We start from the raw sequence: 19746 nt of genomic DNA, 5'->3' as shown, positions 1-19746 counted from the left end.
TTTTGTCACTTCTTTTTTCCCATTTTACTTTTTCGTTTTCACTTGTAGATTGAATTGGAATTGCTTCCAGTGGCTGTGCAAAGTGGGGGTTGATTGTTTGCCACAAGCACAACTTCCATCAATTCCATTTTAATAATCACCAAGGTATAACACTCAAGAAAACTTCAATCTTAACAATGAACTCATCATTAGACAGAAAAAAAAAAATGATGACTTTTGCAGGTAGCCATGTCCAATAGAAATTTCACACAAAATAGCAGTGTCCCCTCAAAAAACACATTTTATTGTGATATTTCAGAATTCGAATTTCCTAAGCAACCCAATTTGGAATATGTTTTCTTGTAAAAGATCTATGGTCTCTAAAGAAAGTGGTTGATCGTTTCTTGTAAAGTCGAGCATTGTCATTCTGCTGCTGCTGCTTAACATTTGAAATTTGACCTAACAGACAGTGACCACGTACTAGTTAGAAACCAATCAAGCTTTGATGGACTCAACACGTGGCCTCCATAATCCCAGCCTGTACTTGTGTGTGTATTTCAATATTAACTTCCTCTGCAAAGCAAAAACTAGTCGTCAGGAAGAGTTTGCAAGTTCATCGAACAATTTGTATGTCTTGTGGACAAATCAATTAATTGTATCTTAAAATCCATGTAAGTACAAAAAACCCAAATCCTAACAGAAGGTGAAGGTCATTTCAGTCCCAATGAACAAGTTATGGGATTAAAAATCTGACCTGAATTGTTTCACAGCAACTGACTACCATGACAAGGAGTCGTTTTACTTCCAATATTAGAGTCAATAACAGCCCTATGATTTGTCCAAATTTATCTTGGATACGCGAATGTAAGACGGAATAGAGGTTATAGTGGCATCTGAGATAACCCATGTTAGGACTATGGTAAAAATGGTAATTTGGGATCATAAAGACTGACTTTGTTTTAATTGATGGAAATCACGGGCCTTAAGAGATCTAAGATCCAATCATATAACCATGTACCTAACACAGGCAGTGTGCCAGGATGAAGATGACAACAGTACATCAAACATCTTAGTAAACACAGAAAGATGCAGAAAATCTAATCACTTAACAATGTGTGCATGTGACCCTTTTCTACTAGCATGTGAGAGCGAGTCCAATGGCTTAATGACAAAGCAGAAGGGAAATTCATAGAAAAGGTGGCAGGCACTGAGAGGAGAATAAATTTTGTCAAGGGTAGGAAAATGAGCAAGTTCAAAAGTCATACATATTTTTCAGTTCTGTAATTTGTGTCAAATAGCAGTTCCTTTAAAAGCATAAACTGTTGAATGACTGCTCACAAATGGCTTCATTAATGTCTAACAAATTATCACGTAGAACAAGGTGCACTATGAGCCCTACAGAGATTCTAAAAAGCTCTTTGATAATCCTACAATCAAGACCCTCAATTTGATAAATTTCACTAAACCATGGTCATTCATCCTCATTTTAAAGGACCATTTAATAGAAGGGAGAGAACTGAATGGAAAATTACATTTCATGATTGGAGGGGAGGAATGCTCAACTCCTCATTTCCCCTTCCCTCAATTCCCCTCCAACCAAACAAAATGTAAAGTTACAATGCCAGTCATAAAATTCAACGATTTAAACACAAATTTGCTTACAGAGTTAAGGGAGAAACCAGGACACAATTCAACATAGATTGAACTAATAAAACAAACAAGTCAATCAAGTGCCTTCATCAGGGGTTACTAAACACAAATCAAACTGAAGTATTTAATTCCGTTACTAGTCAGTTCTCTTGCCTGACTGATTGTAACAGAAGATCGCGTGTAAACTGCGGATGTGATCAGTCAGTTCTTCAGTTAAATGCATTTATCTTTCTGTATGTAGCTCAGCCTGTATTACTTTTAATTTTAATCTCAACCGTCTGCATTCGCCAATCTCCCTTCATTGTAATTTATTACCATTTTCACATAACGCCCACAAGGACTAGCATCTTTCCAATCTTATTCTTCCTCTACAGGTCACTATCCAAATTTTACTTTTGGAGAATTGCCAATTTCTTTGTGACTAATAGGGAAACGATAATAGCCCAAATTTTATATACAGTAGGCTGAAAAATAAAATCACTCTATATACGAATTTTGCAAAAGCAATGAATCTATTTCACACATTAAGCTAAAGAAGCAGAAAACAATAGTGAAGCAGAAGAAAAAATGGAGCCAAAGTATTCGGAATAATGAATATATACATGTTTGCAAGGAATGCCGAGCTTCTTGAGCTTGAGCGTGCGAGTGACAAGAAGCTTCTGGAAATCTCCGATATCGGATTCGAGCTTGGGAACGTGAGACTCAACCCCTTTCCCAATTCCGTTTAGAAACTCTGGTATTCCAACCTTCACTGCATTTGGCGCAAACAAAAATACGTTAGGGCTTGTTTGTTTGTTTGTTGGTTAGAGATCAATGCAGCAAAACAGAAGGATAGAGAAAGAGATTACCAGCATAGTGGGATGATTTGGAGAAGAATCTAGAAGAAGAAGAAGGCGTAGAGTGTGGGAGTCTTGAGATCAAATTAGCACCTCCTTTGGAGATGATTCTCTGCAACTGCAACCATGCCATTCCCATTTTTCTCTTTAACGTTTTGTCAAACACCTCCTAAGCTTCCCCTGACACTTTACCTTAATACGGCGTTGTTTAGTTATTTTTTTAAAAAAATTATTTTAACAAAACTTTTTTAAGAATTTTTCACATTGAAATATTTTTTTAAATATAAATTTGAATAAATTAATAAAATGATGACAAATAGTATCTGTTATAAAAAATTGTTAAAAAAAATCAAAATATCATATAAATTTTTAATTTCAATTTCATCGTTATTTTTAAAAGTGATTCAATTTCATATTTTCCATTAATAGCGCCGGATAAATGGTGTTAAAGTTCGTATTACATTTGAAGTTGTGAATTTTTTATATGTTTTATATTTTTCTTTTTGCGTGTCACTTTAAAATTTTAAAACTTTAAAATTGTATTTGTATGGTACATCGTTTCAATTTAATCTTTATATTTTTTTTATTTAATTTAATCATAAATTTATGAAAATAAAACAATGTTGTTCCTTTTATATTTAAACAATTTTTTTATAAATCTTAATATTTTTATTAAAATTAACATCTTTATAAATATTTATAAAAATATTGTTAAACTACCTTTAAAATCTATATCTTTAACTTTAAATATTTGTATAGATTAAGATATTAAATATTTTAAAGTGAATAAAGTTAAAGGTATAGATTTAAAAAATCAAAAATTTTTGTTTTAATCTAAAGAGAAACAATCTTGTTTCATTTTTACAATTAGGATTAAATGGAATGAAAAAAAAAAAACAAATATAATTTAAAATTATGTCATATTACACTTACAAGTCACATTGATATTATCACATAACAACTTTGAAATAACATGTAAAAAATAAAAAAAAATAAACATTCACATATGATACTGGCTTTAACACTATTTGCATAATATTAATGAAAAAAAAACAAAAATAAATCAATTTAAAAAAAATATATAATCCAAATTAAAACAAAGAAAAAATGAAGAACCAGACACTTTTAGAAAAAAGCAACAATCAAATAAATAATTAAACCTAAATTTAATTTTAAATCAAATAAATAAATTTAAATATATAAGAGATTCAAACATGTTTACCACAACCACAAGAACCTTTATCCAATTCCATTATATTAAATCACCAAGAATTTCAATCTTAACAATGAACTCATCATCATCATTAAACAGCAAAAAAAATATAATACTTTTTGCATGCGGTTATATTTAGAGTTCAAACCCTCTACTTTCCTATGTTGAATTTTCAAAATACATTGATTTTAGTATAATAAAAAATGATATATTTTAAAATATAAAAATCTGTTTCTATCGTTAAATTTTGAAGACTTAATAAAGGGATAATACAAAAAATGTAACACTAAAAATTCAAAAACATGGAATCAAGAAGACAAGTATTAACCCAGAAAAAACTAGCGAAAAATTTCAAGAAATGCAGCAGCACTTAATTCAATGGATCCATTATCAACTTTTCAATTAGAAAAGTTGCAAGCTTATTGCTAACAACACATCCTTATTAAATGGTGCATGACGTTGGAGCAAGAAAAACCCATCTCCTTATTAAATGCTAACAGAACAAAACAATTGTTTTGTTGAATTTGATGTCTTGGTCACAAACTGACTTAAATACTACTCTTTATACATTTTGAACGTTGTAATCTCTTTAGTGTATCAAGAAGAAAGTTCGATAGGAAGATATAACATAAGATTGAGTTCAACAAGAATTAACACTTTTTTATCAAAAACCTTAAAACAATGAGTTAACGAGATTTTACCTTTTATGTTGTTTTGCTCTCTCATTTATGTTTAATACAAGACTTAGACTCACATTTAAATTGTGAAGAGTTTTATCTTAATAATTAGTTTCTCGTTGCCGAACAACTTAAAAATTACTTGAGGAACTTTGTACAAATTTTGTTGTTTTGACAAACAAAATCTCCAGTTACACCACTGATCAGGGATTTTCAGAATGCTTACCTTATTTCTCATAGCATATAGTACATATTACATGAAATGTCTCAAACTACAAATCTTAAAACATGAAGAACCTTAGTGATTCATTGTGCACTGTTATCTTAGGATGTGCAATTTTATGTCAGAACCAAAAGGCCTAATACATTGAAGTGGCTAGTGAATATTCTCAACATCAGTAGAAAGATGGCAACGCAAAGGGAAAACTGCTTTGCCATTCTGTCTCATCAACAATGAGGAGTTGCCAATGTCTCTGAGTGGTGATCTTTTTGGAGCTAAGAATCCACCATTACCACCATGTGTTTTTCTTTCTCCACTCCTTTGAACATCACTGTGCTTGCTATTTTCTGTAAAGTTGCTATTTTTCTTTGATGAACAAACCACTATTCGCTTCTCCAGCTCATTCTGTGTGTCCACTGGAATGGGCAAGCATTTGGTCCCCTTCAACACATTCTGTTCCTTCTTCAATCTTTCAAGATCATCACGAACCATGGAGAGTTCTGCTTCAAGTTCCTTCGTTTTACTTTCAGATGAAACAGCTTTTTCTTTCCATTCTTGCACCTGCCACAGAAAACAAACACAGGTGTCAAGATTCAGAGACCAAATGCATGAAAATTAAAAACATGGCCTGTTTTATTCAGTTAGAGAGATATGGATCATCAGAAGAAAAATATGGATCATGTAAAGTTCAAAAATTTATAGGTGTCAAATATGACTAAAGAATTGGATATATCAGTGAACTTGTATCTATCTTACAGCATTGTGAAGGGATTGAATATCAAAATCAGATTGCTTGGCTCGATCTTCCCAAAAATCTCGAGAAGCCTGCAATTCCTCCATCTCTTCCCTCACTTGACCAAGCATCTCCTGCATTTGTGACCATTGTTCAGTCTCTGCTCTGACTTGCTCTACAATTCTCCGTACCACAGTTTTGCAGTGCCCTGAGCATGGATTCCCTTCACAAGATAGTTTTTCCTGCATGGTTTGTCAGGTCAAATTTTGGTAAGAATCCATATTCTTGATTCAGTTAGTAAAGAAAACTGTGTTTTACATCAATCAATTCATGTCAAGATTTTCTTATTGATGCTGCAAGTTTTTCCTTGGATGAAACAGGATCAAGTGCAGTGAATAGTATACACTGATTGTTAACAATAGCCTGCTATGAACTAGTGATGAACAAAGGAATCGTGAATATACCCGCTGAGGTACTCTCATGGAAGATGAATCTTGAAGTTCAACTCTCTTGGAAGTTGAAGCAGAACTAGCAAGAGAACATGTAGCACTGGACAGCAGTGAGTTATACTCTTCCTCCATTCTCTGTAATAATATTCCCTTTGACAATCCCTCCATTTTTCTCCTCAGAATCTCCACCTTCAAATTAAACAAAATCCATTCAGAAGAAAACATCAAGACACAAGAAAAGACCACATGACAAAACAAAGTGCCTTAATCAACCTTCATCCTGATAATCAAACAGATTAGAACCCGTCTGCAGCAATATTAATTGCTTTGTACAGTAATATAACAAAAGTCCACAATTTTTTCCTCCTCAAAACCAAATTTAAAGTGATTATAATTGGTTGAGTAAAAATTTGATTTTTCAAAGTTTCAAGTACAGTGGCCACTTCAAAATACGATGCTTCGAAGATCTTCTAAACTCATTTTCAAAATATCCTTCTCAAACACAAATTAGTTCTTTGCAAGTTAGTTTTACTCAAATCTGCATAACTGGAGCATAAGAAATCAGAAGGTAAGAGAATAGTCAAAACTCAAAACATGTGCCAGGGCAAAACATCAAGGTTATTATCATACTTACATTCAGTTTTCCACTTGCAACAATGCTATCATCAATTCCGCTACACCTTTTAATTGACAGGCTTATGTTTTCCATCTCTTGAAACTCCCTCATATATATCTCATCTGAGGATCCTCCAATCTTCTCTAGTCGCCTCTGCAGAACACATACTTGCTTGTCAAAATTTTTGTTTTTCTTGGCTCCTAAATCCTTCACTTTCGACCTCTTCTGCAATCTCTGAAGTTTCTCAGTCAACTCATGAATCTCCTCATCCAAAACCATATCAACATTCTTTCCTTCACAAATCCTGATTCTTCCCTGCATCATCCCACTTTGCAAGTTAATACAAGTGAAACGACACGACCACTGAAAACCAGCTTACCCAATTAGCCCCCCTAAGATTCACAATGCATCAAAAGTGACAAAAAATTGTTTTTGTTCAGAAAACCAAGGAAGAAGACGTTTCTACTAATCAAGTTGCAAAAGTTTGGACTTGGACCATCAACCATGAAAATTGGAACACGATCACAGACTTGAAAAAGGAGTTAAATTTAGAAACACGAACGTTGAAATGAATAAAGTGAGAAAAAGGGTAGAGAGAGACTAACAGAAACAAGTGTGTGAAGAGCAGATCTTAGAGTTGTCTCCATCTTAACACGAGTCCTCTGCAACTTCTTAACCGCAATCTCCTTCTCCATCCTCAACAAGTTACATTCAGCCCTTAACATTTCTGCTTGAAACTTCCACTTCTCTTCCTCCAAGGCCCACCCTTCGGGACTCCCCACTCTCTCCCTCCTCCTCTCACCCTCACTGCCAACGTTGTTGTCCAACAGCACAATGGGGGGACGTGCACGTCTTTCTCGATCAATCAGAGTCCCCAACCTGTTGCTATTGTTGCTCTTAAGGTCCCTCCGGAAAGAGGGTCTCCGGCGAGGAAAGTGCAGGATCCTCGGGGTTGGAGGAGGAGGAGGGTGGTGGCGCCACTTGGGTCTTCTCGATGCTGCAGTTGCCATGTTTTCAATTTCATGCAAGGGAAAAACAAGTGGAAAGAAAAAGAACAAACAATATCTGAATGTGAGATAGTCCTATGTATGTATGTAGTAGAAGTAGTAGTAGCAGTAACAGCCAGACACAGAGAGAGAGAGAGAAAGAGGTTGTTGGCGTGCAACCTCGTGAAGTGGAAGAACAGATATTTGAAATGGAAAAAGGTTATGTTGTGTTGTGTTGTGTGTTTGTTGTAAATGACAAGGTTTTACGGTATGCGTTTTTGTGTTGTTTGGGTGGCTTGTGGTTGGAGCTTCTCTCTTCTATTTATTTCCAACGTTGGACACTGTTACTGGTTTACGGGAATTTGAAAAAGGTCACTTTCAAATTACAAACACAACATGCACAGTCATCGCTTTGCTTGCACCAACACAACACAATACGTTAAAACCTTGGCCACTGTTACTTGCTACTACTACTCATCGACTCATTTTACCTTTTATCACACTTCGTTTACTACGTTAATCCCACACACAATCCCTAGATTATAGTGAACTACATCATTAACTTACCTTTTGTACCTTTTTAAATATATAACTATTATTAACTATTTCAATTTCCTCGTTTCAAAACACTCTTTTTATTTTTAAATTTTTAGTATTTTTAGAAAATCAAATAAATAAATAAATAAATAAATAAATATATATATATATATATATATATATATATATATATATATATATATATGTAATCGTAAACTAATACATTTTACATGCATTTAACATATATAGTAAGAGTAAAATATCACAAAAAATAAATTTTTATATTTTAAAAAAAAAATAAGAAAAAATAATGTCAAATAAACATAAATATATTTTAAAATATCATTTATATATATATATATATATATATATATATATGTATCAGAATTTTTTTACTGATACAAACGAAAAAAATTAACTATTTTGAAGAAACATGACATCACTTCAAATATAAAATGTTTAGGTTTAATACTTGTAAGTTTTATTTTTTTCTTCGTATCATTTGACTTTTTTATTTTTACCTCCTAAGACATACTTTGTCTGATCTATTTTGATACATCAGTCATTTGATTCTAATTACAAGTGGATTTTGTCACCAAAAAAATGTATTTATCTTTGAGGTATGAATTAATTTGATCTTTCTTCTAATACAAAACTTTAAGTAATATTCATGTTTTATATTTTCTCAAAATATTATATATTTTTATCTTTTGACATTCATTGATGATGATATTTTTTCGAATTTCATTGTGATAATTTTCATTAAAAGAATAAATGAAAAAAAATGTATACCACTTGGCACCCACAATTATAAAAAAGATGTAATATTAATATATTATTAGTGAACAAAAGTTGTGGTCTTATCAACTTAAAAATAATAAACGTGTGTTTTAATTAATTATTATAAAATTTAACAGAATTACTTCAAAGATACGTTATTTTCCTCTTTTTCATAGAGTTTGGTAATGATCTTCTTCAATATGTAGGAAGATTCTTCGTGTTGTGATTTCACTCTGCAATACGAGTAAAACACGAGGTTAATTAAAAAAATGATTAAGATGCGCACAAGTAGAAATAATTTGAAAACTTTTAAATGAGTTCATTATTCTAACTGGGAAATTTTGAAGTTGAAAGTTGTTGAAGATTGTAGAGAGGAAATATAGAACGAATATGGTTGATTTTGTAACGTGGAGAGTTGCAAAACAAAGTCTCCACGAATGAAGTTTGAGCTGAGTAAGATTTTTTTCATACTTAATTCCATAAGAGGACAACAAAATAATTATAATTTAGTAGGGAGAACAAAAGATAACCCTTCATAAATACCATAAAGTAAGTCTAGGTTAGGGGTAAGCATACCACTTATTCGTAATTAATAATTTATTTGATGGTTGGGGTTAGTGTTTTTAATTTGGTAAGTTTTGTATTATTTTTTAAATTATAAGTTTAAAACCGAAATAAAACTAAAGGTTTTAAAAGGGTCAAATTCAGTGGATTAGTCTGGTGATCTAGTTAAAAGAGGTAGAATGATTTCTTTAATTTATCAGTTTGGTACAATCTATCTTGTCAAGCAGTTCAATCCAATAGATTCCTCAAAGTACGATACAATTGATCAAAATTTGATACAATTCGACCTTTGATATTACTCATTCAAAGTGTGAAACAATTCGAACGACAACTTATTCAAGTTCTTCCCAACATCTTATAAGAATGGGTTGTAAATGTCAATTCGTTGTTAAGTAGTCGAATCAGAAGTTGGGTTGAGTTTAAACGAGTTGAATTGGTCTATTTTGATACTCTTAAATGAAACTCATTTTTTTAACTAAATAAAATAAAAAATAATAATTTAAAATGTTAATTTGTTTACATTTTGTTATTTAAATGATATAAATATAATATAGTGTAACTTAGATTATTATTATGATTTGTAAAATAAGTTTTAATCGTTAATTATAATATATTTGTTTGATTAGGTTTAGTATTAACCGATTAGTTCTAAAACTATTTCAATTTCCGAGTTTGAGTTAGAACAACATAATCAATTAGCATTAAAACATAATCAATTAATATGGATGCTTATAACAATTTTACTTCAAAAATCACATTATTTTATTGAAATTAAGTGAAAATTTTCAGTATACAAACCATTTTTATCCTTCACAAATAGTATAATCAGAGAGAGGGAGAGTTATTCATATTGTAAATATTTTCTATGCATTTTAATTTTAGCTAAAGAAAATACGTCGCATCACTTCTTCAACTAAAACAAATATTTAAAAGTAAAAATATCTTTGTATTTTAAATGTTTATTTTAATTGAAGAAGTAAAATTATATATGTTTTTTAAATAAAATTAAAACGCATAAAAAATTGTGTAATTGAAATTCAATGATTGATAAAAAAAGCCAAATTATGATTAAAAGCCAACATAATTACAACCAAAATAACAAAAAAAAAAAAGTGATAACCAATGAATGATAAATTACCATCCCCACATAATAAACCAATAATGTACAAAGTTGCCTACCCATTAAATCAATGAATACAAAAGTTAATAATAATAATAATAAAAAAAAAAACTTACTTCCGAAATAAAACTTTTACAGAATTTATGATTAATAATGTTGATTTATTCAAAAGAATCTATGGTTGAAATTGATTTATTGAAAAGAATGTGCGGTTAATGCTAATTAATTATCTCGTTATGTATTTTTAATTATTGGTGAAGAAAATTATTATTTGTGTAAAAGAAAATTGAATTTAAAATTGAAACATTCTTGAGAAGCTTTGGGTAGATTGAATTGCTGAAAACAAATTGTAGAAAGCAGGTTATTTGGTTTGTTGATTAATATGATATAAAAATGAAAACAGCATTGAAGATGGTAGAAAAAGAAAACAAAAATATTTTGATATACATAAATTATTTAATTTATTTAAAAAATATATAAATATTTATTTTTTTTATGATGATTTTACATGTTTAAGAAAATGGTGATTTTTGAAATAGAAAGAGAAAGGGTTTTAAAGAAAGTCACAGAAAACAAGGAGTTTTCTGAAACTGCGTCTCTCTCATTCGTCACTGGTGCGTGCCGTTCAAGCTCAACCACCATTTTTATTCTTTACTGTTCTCTACTTTTCTCTTCAATGCACACAATTTCACACTAGCCGTTATCCATTATTCAATTCTTATTTATTGCTATTATCTCCTCAATTATATACCAATTATGTCTTCTGTTTCATCGACTTAAATATAATTATATTTTAACTATGTCTTAAACTTTCTTTAATTTTTATATCTAAACATTGAAAGGAAAGATCAAATACTAATTTACTTTATTTCTAATGTTAAATTCACGTTTTCTTTTTCTGTTTTAAAGAGAATGAAAATTTATTATGTTAAAAAGAGATTTATTATTCATTGATTATTGATTCATGTATTCATAATCTAAAAATTAATATTTAATTTTATGTATAAGAGATATATGTGGTAGAAATACAAAATATCTTTCTTTGAATAAATATATTTAACGACTATTCTTAATAAATATTTAATTGAAGAGAAATATCACTGATATTTTATGACATGTTTATGTTTACATTCAAAATAAAAAATGGAATTAAAAGGTTAATAAATATTCTACTAGAGAATGTGATAAAATAAGTATATTAAATAACATCACGAGATGGAAACTTACCGATTAAAGTCTATGGTAAGAATTTAAAACGATTTATTGAATATATGAAATATTTTGTTTATTGAATATATGAAATATTTTGTTTATTGAATATATGAAATATTTTTAATATTTTGAAAACATTCGATACGAAAAGAGTGTGTGAGAGTGAATAGTTGCTATTAATGGCATCACGCTGTCAGCACAGTTTTCTATCTTATTCGTTTGGACATAGTCAATCGGCACCTTCTCCTTTTTGTATTTTTCTTTTCGTTTTTTCTTTTAATTTCTTTTTGCATGGTTGGGTTGGATCCTTTCTATTAAAGAAATAATATATTAATAAATACAAATTTTTTAAATTAATTCTTTATTTTTTATTTGTTTTTAAATAAAAAATATATAAGTTTTTTAATCATTTTATCTATGTAAATATATGATATCATGTGTATGTGAGAATGTGAAAACTCTTATATCAGTAAGACTAATTTAAAATATATAAGTGAACACAAATCTCATTTTATAAGTTGATCTTGTGGGGTTGAATTAGATTTAAGTTCATTTTTTTCCATGTTATCAATCAGTTTTGTAAAGTTGACTTAGACTTAAATATATTTTTTTACATGATATCAGAACTACACTCAATATTTCGTACTTAAGTTCAACTATTAAATAAAAAATCTTGATATTAATAAAAATGAATTTTTTTTCATACTTAATCTACGCACATTGAAGCTAAAATGAAAGAGGCATTAGAATAAGTAAAAAAGTACAATGTGGACTTAAGTTTAAACTGTGAAGTGAGATGATAGTTTGAAAAGTTAGATAAAGTTAAATGAATTAGAACCAAAGATATATAAAAGAAAATTGTATAAGGTTATCCTTTGTGTGGTGTTTTGTTTTTGTGTGTGTCTCATGCACTATATAGGTACTCAGATTCTCTTGGGCTTCTCGTTTCGATTGATTGGTCATCACTCTCAAACAAACCAAAACTCACAAAGTTTGGTGAAAATTGATAATGAAGTGATAGTAGATGTAAGAAACCATGAAACTTGTATCGAAATCATTTCCTCTCTTTTTGTCTTCACCATTCACGGATCTTACTTCACCCTTCTAAATTTCAGAGCACACCTTGGATCTATGAACTCACTCATCCACTTTTTGCTTGGGTTTTATTTGAGTTAATTATGGATTTCTTTGAACTATAATACGATTTTGTTTTTTTTTTTCTATGTATTAAACTTTGATTATGTTAGGTATTTGTACAAAAGAAATATGTTGATCTAAGTCATTTTTATCCAAAATCATTAATTGTATTTTCATATGATAAATGATGAATATGTTGAATATAGTTTATTGGAAATACAAATATGAATCTAAGTTTCACATTGAATAAAAATGAAAAAGTAAAGGAAAATAATATTTTAACACCAATTTTTGACACTGCACACGTGTCAAAATGTGTGGTTAGACGATTTCAAATTAAAAAAAGTTGAGACAATGGCATATTTAGAAGAGAAAAACTAAAGTTTTTTTTTTTAATTTGAAATCGTCCAACCATATTTTAACACGTGTGCAGTGTCAAAATGATGTCAAAAAATTGGTGTTAAAATATCATCTTCCAAATATAAAACATTATATAAAAGTGAAAGATCTATTAGCTCAGTGTGTTAAAGTTTTTGATAAAAAATGGTATTGATTTGAACTCATATCTCATTGATATTTGTCTAGGTTAGTTGACTCAGAATTACATAATTATGAGATTAAAACTTTAAAATATTGTGTATATTAAATTTTTTAATATATTAATCAACTATGTGTTTTTGTAATTAACCTTTTGTTTGAACTTACTTAAATTTAAGTAAACTAATAACATTAACTCGTGAGCAATAAATTTCAGGACAATAAAATAAAAGTTCAAAGCATTTGATGGAATAAGTTAAAATTGAATTTAAACTTTACGAAGACAGGAAGCACTGGTTGGAATTGAATTAAGCTGTGTAAAACTGGAACATTCGTTTTTTAAATATAGTGGGAGCATTGGAATTTGAAATATCAGCAATTCAAATCGATAGTGCGTTAAAACCAAGTTTATTAATTTCATCATCAGTGCTGTCAACGTTTCTTTAAAAGAAATAATTAAAAAATTCAATTCTGTCAAAGCTGTGTAGACATGTTTTTCAATTTTTAATTTTGTGGGTGGAAAACCGAACAAAGAAATTATGGAATAAAAAGCAGAGTCTACGTTTTATTAATCAATTCCTTTAGATGATTTTCATGATTTTACCGTTGCAAATTGTACTATTATTTATAACTTTGTCTTTATCTGGTGAGCAAGTTGTGAGATGAGAAATTGTTTATAATAAAACTTGAATTTGCAATATGAAAGTTGATTTATTTGTTTATAGCAGCTTTTGAAATTAAAGAATTTTAGCATTACTAAAGATTTGCCTTGTTGCTCTGACATGTTGGTAATGGAAGTATCCCAGACAAGTCAAATGCATATTTTATGCATTATGCTCATAATCAATGCTAATTAAGAGATTATTCAATGCCACCAAAAGCACTTTCTTGTCCTTTATGTTTTCCTCTCTCTTCTACAATTCAAAAAACAGCTTTGTGATGTCTCCACCATTTATTTGTTTCAAAGTTATTTCAAGTTAGTTAAAACCTTCTTAATCAAATTTAAAACTAAAACTTGTCTAAGCAATCATGTGATGGTGTTTTCCTTAATGATTGAATGGTTATTTTAAAATCTATAATATAATTATAAGAACATATAGCATTTTTACTATTTTTCTGCTATAACGAGTTTTTTACTCGATTGATCAACAATTACATCAGTTCCCTTTACGAAGAAGTACTATCAGCTTAACTTCACTTTAATAAGTACAACTTCACAGTAAAGACTACCAAACACGACTTATCTATGTAACTCTTTTAAAACTTGTACCATTTTAGTGCTTTTGCCGCAACTCTCTCATGCACAAAACCACGTCAGCTTTACATTCTAATCAATAGAGTTGCTGACAAAAATAACAATAACCAACTGAAGAGGTTAACACATACATATACGGTTTCCACACCATGTTCTGTAATTAGTCACTGACAACATGATTGCAATTTACAAATCCTGATCAATGAACTTTATTGGAGCAAGCACAAAAAGCCAACAAGATCTTACCTAACAACATTACTGCGTAGAAAAAACCCAGCTGTCTAACAGCCAAAATTTGATACAGAAATGATAGGAAGGCTTATTTTGTGTTCAGAAACTGGAAGAAAATGATGAACCCAAAGATTCTTGCCAAAGCGGTTTCGGATAAAAAATATTAATAACCCAAATATTAGTTGCTATCCCCAGAGTTACCACACAGTAACAACAGAGAGTTGTGTTGAGTTGCCCATCCACCATTCCTGTCAACCACGAAGCAACATCTCTCGTACATTTCTTGACTAAGTAAACGGAAATCATTCACCTTTTCCATTTTGATTAGAAGCAACATAATTACGGATAATTTCCATGGCCAACTGATGAGCACTTTTGTTTTGAAGCTTTGCCAATTCATCCATTGCATCGTACGTCTCCTTGTCAGCAAAAAGCTTGAGATTGTGGCGTGATGGTGCAACCACCGGACCTTCCCATTTCTCAACATGTTCCTTAAGCTTATCAAATCCCTGGAAACAGAAAACGGAATAACTTAGACCAAACTTACCTATCACTTTAAAGATTAAAGCAAGAGTTAGTACAGATCACATGTAAAAAAATATACCGTCAAAACTCACCATTCTGTTTGTGAAGTCACCAAATGATTCTTTAGATTGACGCCTTTGCTTCCAATAATAAAATAAAGGTTCCAAAACTTTTTCAAGGTCGTGAAGCTTCACCTTGTCCATGAAACTTCGAGCTAATGATGTTTGTTTCTTGTTCCCTCCAAGCCAAATCTGCATGAGAAAAGAAAAGTGAGCATGTTACTCTGCTGAACTTTTCTACCAATTGTAATTGGGTTAAAGTGCTGATCAGCAAACCTGGTAACTGTTTGGGCCATCACCAACTAGCCCAAGTTCAGCCATGTATGGTCTAGCGCAGCCATTAGGGCAGCCAGTTATCCTTACAACTACAGACTCACTATACCTCAGACCAACCTGAATTGCAGACAGCAAAGAGTTTAAGTATATATTAGTGATCTCCATCAAATCAATAATGGCATATATATCTGAAGTGATACCTTATCAAAAACAGCCCGAATACGCTTAAGAATGTCAGGTATCCCACGTTCAGCTTCAGTAATTGCCAGTGGACATAATGGGAAAGCAGGGCATGCCATTGCTGTTATGTTGAGGGGATCTACAAATCTAGGTTGCTGTTCACAGCAAAAACAGGTAATTATAGTCTTATTAATGAAGATTTTAATATACTGAAAATATAAATTCAGAAACAAAGAAAGAGATGAGACTAAAAAAGAGTAAGCAATGAGAAGGAAAATAGAAGAGTAGAATAACATTGAGCATGATGCCAAGCAAGTGTAGTATGGAAGAAATTAACCAAAATACGATAAGGGAAATTTCAATCACCAGTTCATCATACATGTCAAGCATCAATCAGAGAGGCATTGAAAAAGGAAAATAAACACTAACAACTTTCCGTAGTGTTGGAACTTTTAGTACACGAAGAAAAAAAAATCCATCACAAGGTGCAAATCAGATCTACAAACTCCTAAAAGTTACAATTGTTATCTGTAATAATGATATGCATGTTTCCCAATGAAACACAAGGAAAATGCCAAGAAATTATGATTTGTAAATGAAACTCAAAATTTAAGGCTTTTGAGCAATGTCAAGTGTCAAGTGAGCAGGGACAAATCAATTAAACACTTTATTAACAAACACTGTTCAATACAGAAAACAATGTAAAGATTAAGCTGTAAGCATCTCACCAGCAGACCAGCCTGCGCAAGAGTTGTTGTAATTGGACGCTTCCATGAAGAACGAACATCGGTCAAGATGATGTTCTGATTTGGAGTGATTCTCACATTCAAATTATACTTCTCAATAACCTCCCTCAATGTCTTTTTCATCTTTCCACCAATTCTACCATTATCAACATGAAGCCCATAAAATAATTTGCCATCACCCTGGATGATGAAATCCAACAAATGAGCCCATACATAACATAAGGTAATGGAACTTTATTTTAGCAAAAGACAATAACACCAAAGAATGAGCCAACAACAGAATGCTAAACAACATACAAAGGATATCTCTCAGCCACACAGCAAGAACAGACACACACACACACACATATCTATAAGTAAATTCTACAAGGCACCAAAATATGAAAATTTAAACTAATCTTCATTTACCTAATGTGCCGGATATTTTTGTAGGTTTCTATGTTTGCTTATCAAACTTTTTCATGCATATCAGAACTGAAACAAGTACACACATCAAAGGCAATAAAGCAAGTATAAGATCCATCTCAGCTGTTAAATCAACAAATAGACATCAAACATGTGAATCCTATCCACCAACTTTCATCATTCCAAATCTATATATCACTATGAATGGCATGCATCGATGAAAAATACTATGGACACACAAGCAAACATAGAGACATTGCTTTTATTCGATCATCTAGAGAACCAACCTGTTCATGCCAGCCAAGATAACTTTTAAATTCCCATTCTGGCAATACACGGAAAGGTTCAAATTTCTTGCCATAATACTGCTCAACCACGCTTCTAAACTTTTCAATTCCCCAAGAGCTGATCAGATATTTCATTCTACTATACCTGCGGTCATCTCGTCTCCCATTTTCTCGTTGTGTGACAACAATTGCTTTCACTGCATACAAAATATCCTCCTTTGGTACATAACCTAACGGTTCGGCCAAGCGAGGAAAAGTGGTTTCTACCCTATGAGCTCTTCCCATTCCTCCACCTACCTGCAAGAAAAATTAAAAGATCCCAGTCAGAACAACGTTAGAAAAAAATCCCTCAACGGTTATCCACATCCATCTTACATATATGTTGTACCCTTGAGGCTCCCCGGCTTCATCGGTGACAACAACAACACCAATATCATTTGTGAGAATGTCCACCGAGTTATCAGTTGGTACTGTAACAGCAATTTTGAATTTCCTTGGCAAGAACTGAGTACCGTAGATGGGCTCCGGTGAATCCGGGAAATTTGTCCCATGAGAATTGTCATTCCGTGCCTGAACTACTTCAGGCGGTTCTGATGACAAAATCTTTTCTCCGTCTACCCAAATATCATAGTAGAAACCAGACTGGGGAGACAGGAGCGCAGCAATGTTTTCCGCAGTCTGCTGAGCCAAAAGATAATCCTTTCTCACGAGGGGCGCAGCAGGAGCAAGCACATTCCTGTTTAGGTCACCACACGCACCAAGAGTCGAGCCCATATTTCTAATAATGGTACCCATCACTGTTTTAAGATCCTTCTTAAGAACACCATGGAGCTGAAAAGTTTGTCTGGTGGTGAGCCGAAGCGTCCCAATCCCAAACTGGTCAGCAAGATCATCCATGGTCAAGTAAAGCTGGTTTGAAACCTTCCCACAAGGGTTCTTAGTACGTATCATGAAAGAGTAGCTTCGGGAACCACGCTCTTCTCTATTGTACTGTTGATAGCTTCCATGAAACTTGATCAACTGAGTGGCAGCCTCACTTATATTAGGGGCATCCGTCAACATGTCCTCGTTCAGAGGATATCTTATGAAATTGCTTTGTTCTTTGAATATTTCAACTTTGCTGCGCTTTACAGTGGTAGTTTCAGGCTGCACGGGCTACAAAGAAACCACAACCACAGCAAATAACCAGATTAGAATTCCACATTATCGAGAGTAATCCACCTTATTCTTTTGAAAACCACCACGCACGTTATAAAACCACATTAAACAAATCGAACACAGAAGCTTAAATTGAGAATTGAAAAGACTAATAATAACTAAAATAACAAAAGAAAGAGTAAATAATGGAAAATGAATTGAAGTGAAGAAATGAACAGAGAAGAGAAACCGTGGAAACGGCACGAGTGATGACGAGAGAACGTGTGGATGGAGGAAGCGGGAGAGCATTGCGCGTGAGAGAAGAGGCGGTGGCGGGCCTCAAGCCATGGAAGTTTGGGATCTGAAGCTTGGCGTCCTTGAGCGCCGCCGAGGTGGTAGCTGCACCGAACGACGTCGTCATGAGCTGGAGAAGGAGGAAGCGAGAAAACAGGAAGATTGAGATGATGAAGAATAAGGGTTTTGTGCAGTGTTGAGTGAAAACAAAGCAGTGCGATTGGGTGGTAGTGGCAGTGGTGGAACTGGTGAGAAAGAGAAAGTGGGTTTTGTTTCTCTGGTCACGTGCCTACCACGAGAACGCTTTCAAAGATTCCTATATTCGCTCAGGGGAGGTGTGTGCCACGCGCAGGCATACTTTTTTTTTTCTTTCTAGTTTTTGTTACAACACGAGTGTAAAGCACTCGCCGGCGTACACTGCATGAAGCGCGTGGAAAGTAAATATCCTTCCCTAAAATTAAGCAGTGTGGGACAAACACGCAGAAGCGAAAAGGTGAGTGTTTTTATGTGACCAGCAAGAGCCAGGAATGAACCTGGACGGAATCTACATCAATGGAACTTTATTCGCGATAATCAATGAAAACAAAAAAGAATTAGGATGCCCTAATCAAATTCAAATCCAATTTGTGTTATTAATTGTAATTATTAGTAACTAATACAAGTCTTAATTGGTGTCTCTGCACTGATATACTCCTATGTGCATTCATTGTCATCCATGCTAATAAGAAAGAAAGACAAATTTCACTCTATTTATTATTCATGGATTAACAAAATGTAAACTAGACATAGTTAGAAAAATTAATTATAAAAGACAAGTTAGTAGTATTCGAGAAAATGTTATAAACTTTATTACACTAAGGTTACAAGTATTCGAGAAAATCACAAACTATTTGCGCAAAAGAAATTTAGACTTTGTAAAAGTGTTGACAAATACAACAACATTTACTAAAGTGAGGCTTTAATATTTTTTTCCCTTTAAAATATATTAAAGTTTAAAACGCAGTAAAAAAAGGGGGTACAAATAACACTTTCCTTATATGGGTCGCTGTTGAATACACTGAGTCAATTGAAGCCCAAAGTTTAAAACCCGAACAAACGAGAAAAA

General features: G+C 32.1%; 3 protein-coding genes across 3 annotated transcripts; all 3 read right to left on the bottom strand.

Moving 5' to 3' along the window:
• Positions 1 to 110: 110 nt before the first annotated feature.
• On the bottom strand, positions 111 to 2659 carry LOC106755904. The gene is made up of 3 exons (XM_014638133.2): positions 2478 to 2659; positions 2232 to 2380; positions 111 to 552 (listed from the first exon to the last, which is right to left on the bottom strand). The coding sequence occupies exons 1-3, from the start codon at positions 2602 to 2604 to the stop codon at positions 475 to 477; spliced, it is 354 nt and encodes a 117-aa protein (XP_014493619.1). The 5' UTR covers positions 2605 to 2659; the 3' UTR covers positions 111 to 474.
• A 1874-nt stretch (positions 2660 to 4533) lies between these two features.
• On the bottom strand, positions 4534 to 7636 carry LOC106755775. Its single transcript, XM_014637987.2, has 5 exons — positions 6979 to 7636; positions 6392 to 6688; positions 5773 to 5946; positions 5332 to 5550; positions 4534 to 5136 (listed from the first exon to the last, which is right to left on the bottom strand). Exons 1-5 carry the CDS (start codon positions 7381 to 7383, stop codon positions 4732 to 4734), a joined length of 1500 nt encoding a protein of 499 aa, XP_014493473.1. The 5' UTR covers positions 7384 to 7636; the 3' UTR covers positions 4534 to 4731.
• Positions 7637 to 14543: 6907 nt separating this feature from the next.
• LOC106756296 (sulfite reductase [ferredoxin], chloroplastic) lies at positions 14544 to 18911 on the bottom strand. The gene is given in 9 exon segments (XM_014638669.2): positions 14544 to 15111; positions 15113 to 15241; positions 15350 to 15508; positions 15593 to 15709; positions 15793 to 15927; positions 16501 to 16698; positions 17211 to 17507; positions 17586 to 18365; positions 18598 to 18911. Coding segments are annotated over 9 exon segments (2187 nt in total). The 5' UTR covers positions 18769 to 18911; the 3' UTR covers positions 14544 to 14910.
• Between the last annotated feature and the right edge of the window lie 835 nt (positions 18912 to 19746).

This window comes from Vigna radiata, chromosome 2, assembly GCF_000741045.1.
Source record: "Vigna radiata var. radiata cultivar VC1973A chromosome 2, Vradiata_ver6, whole genome shotgun sequence".
In the NCBI taxonomy this organism is placed as follows: Eukaryota; Viridiplantae; Streptophyta; class Magnoliopsida; order Fabales; family Fabaceae; genus Vigna; species Vigna radiata.
This window is presented reverse-complemented; position numbering and strand designations above follow the sequence as displayed.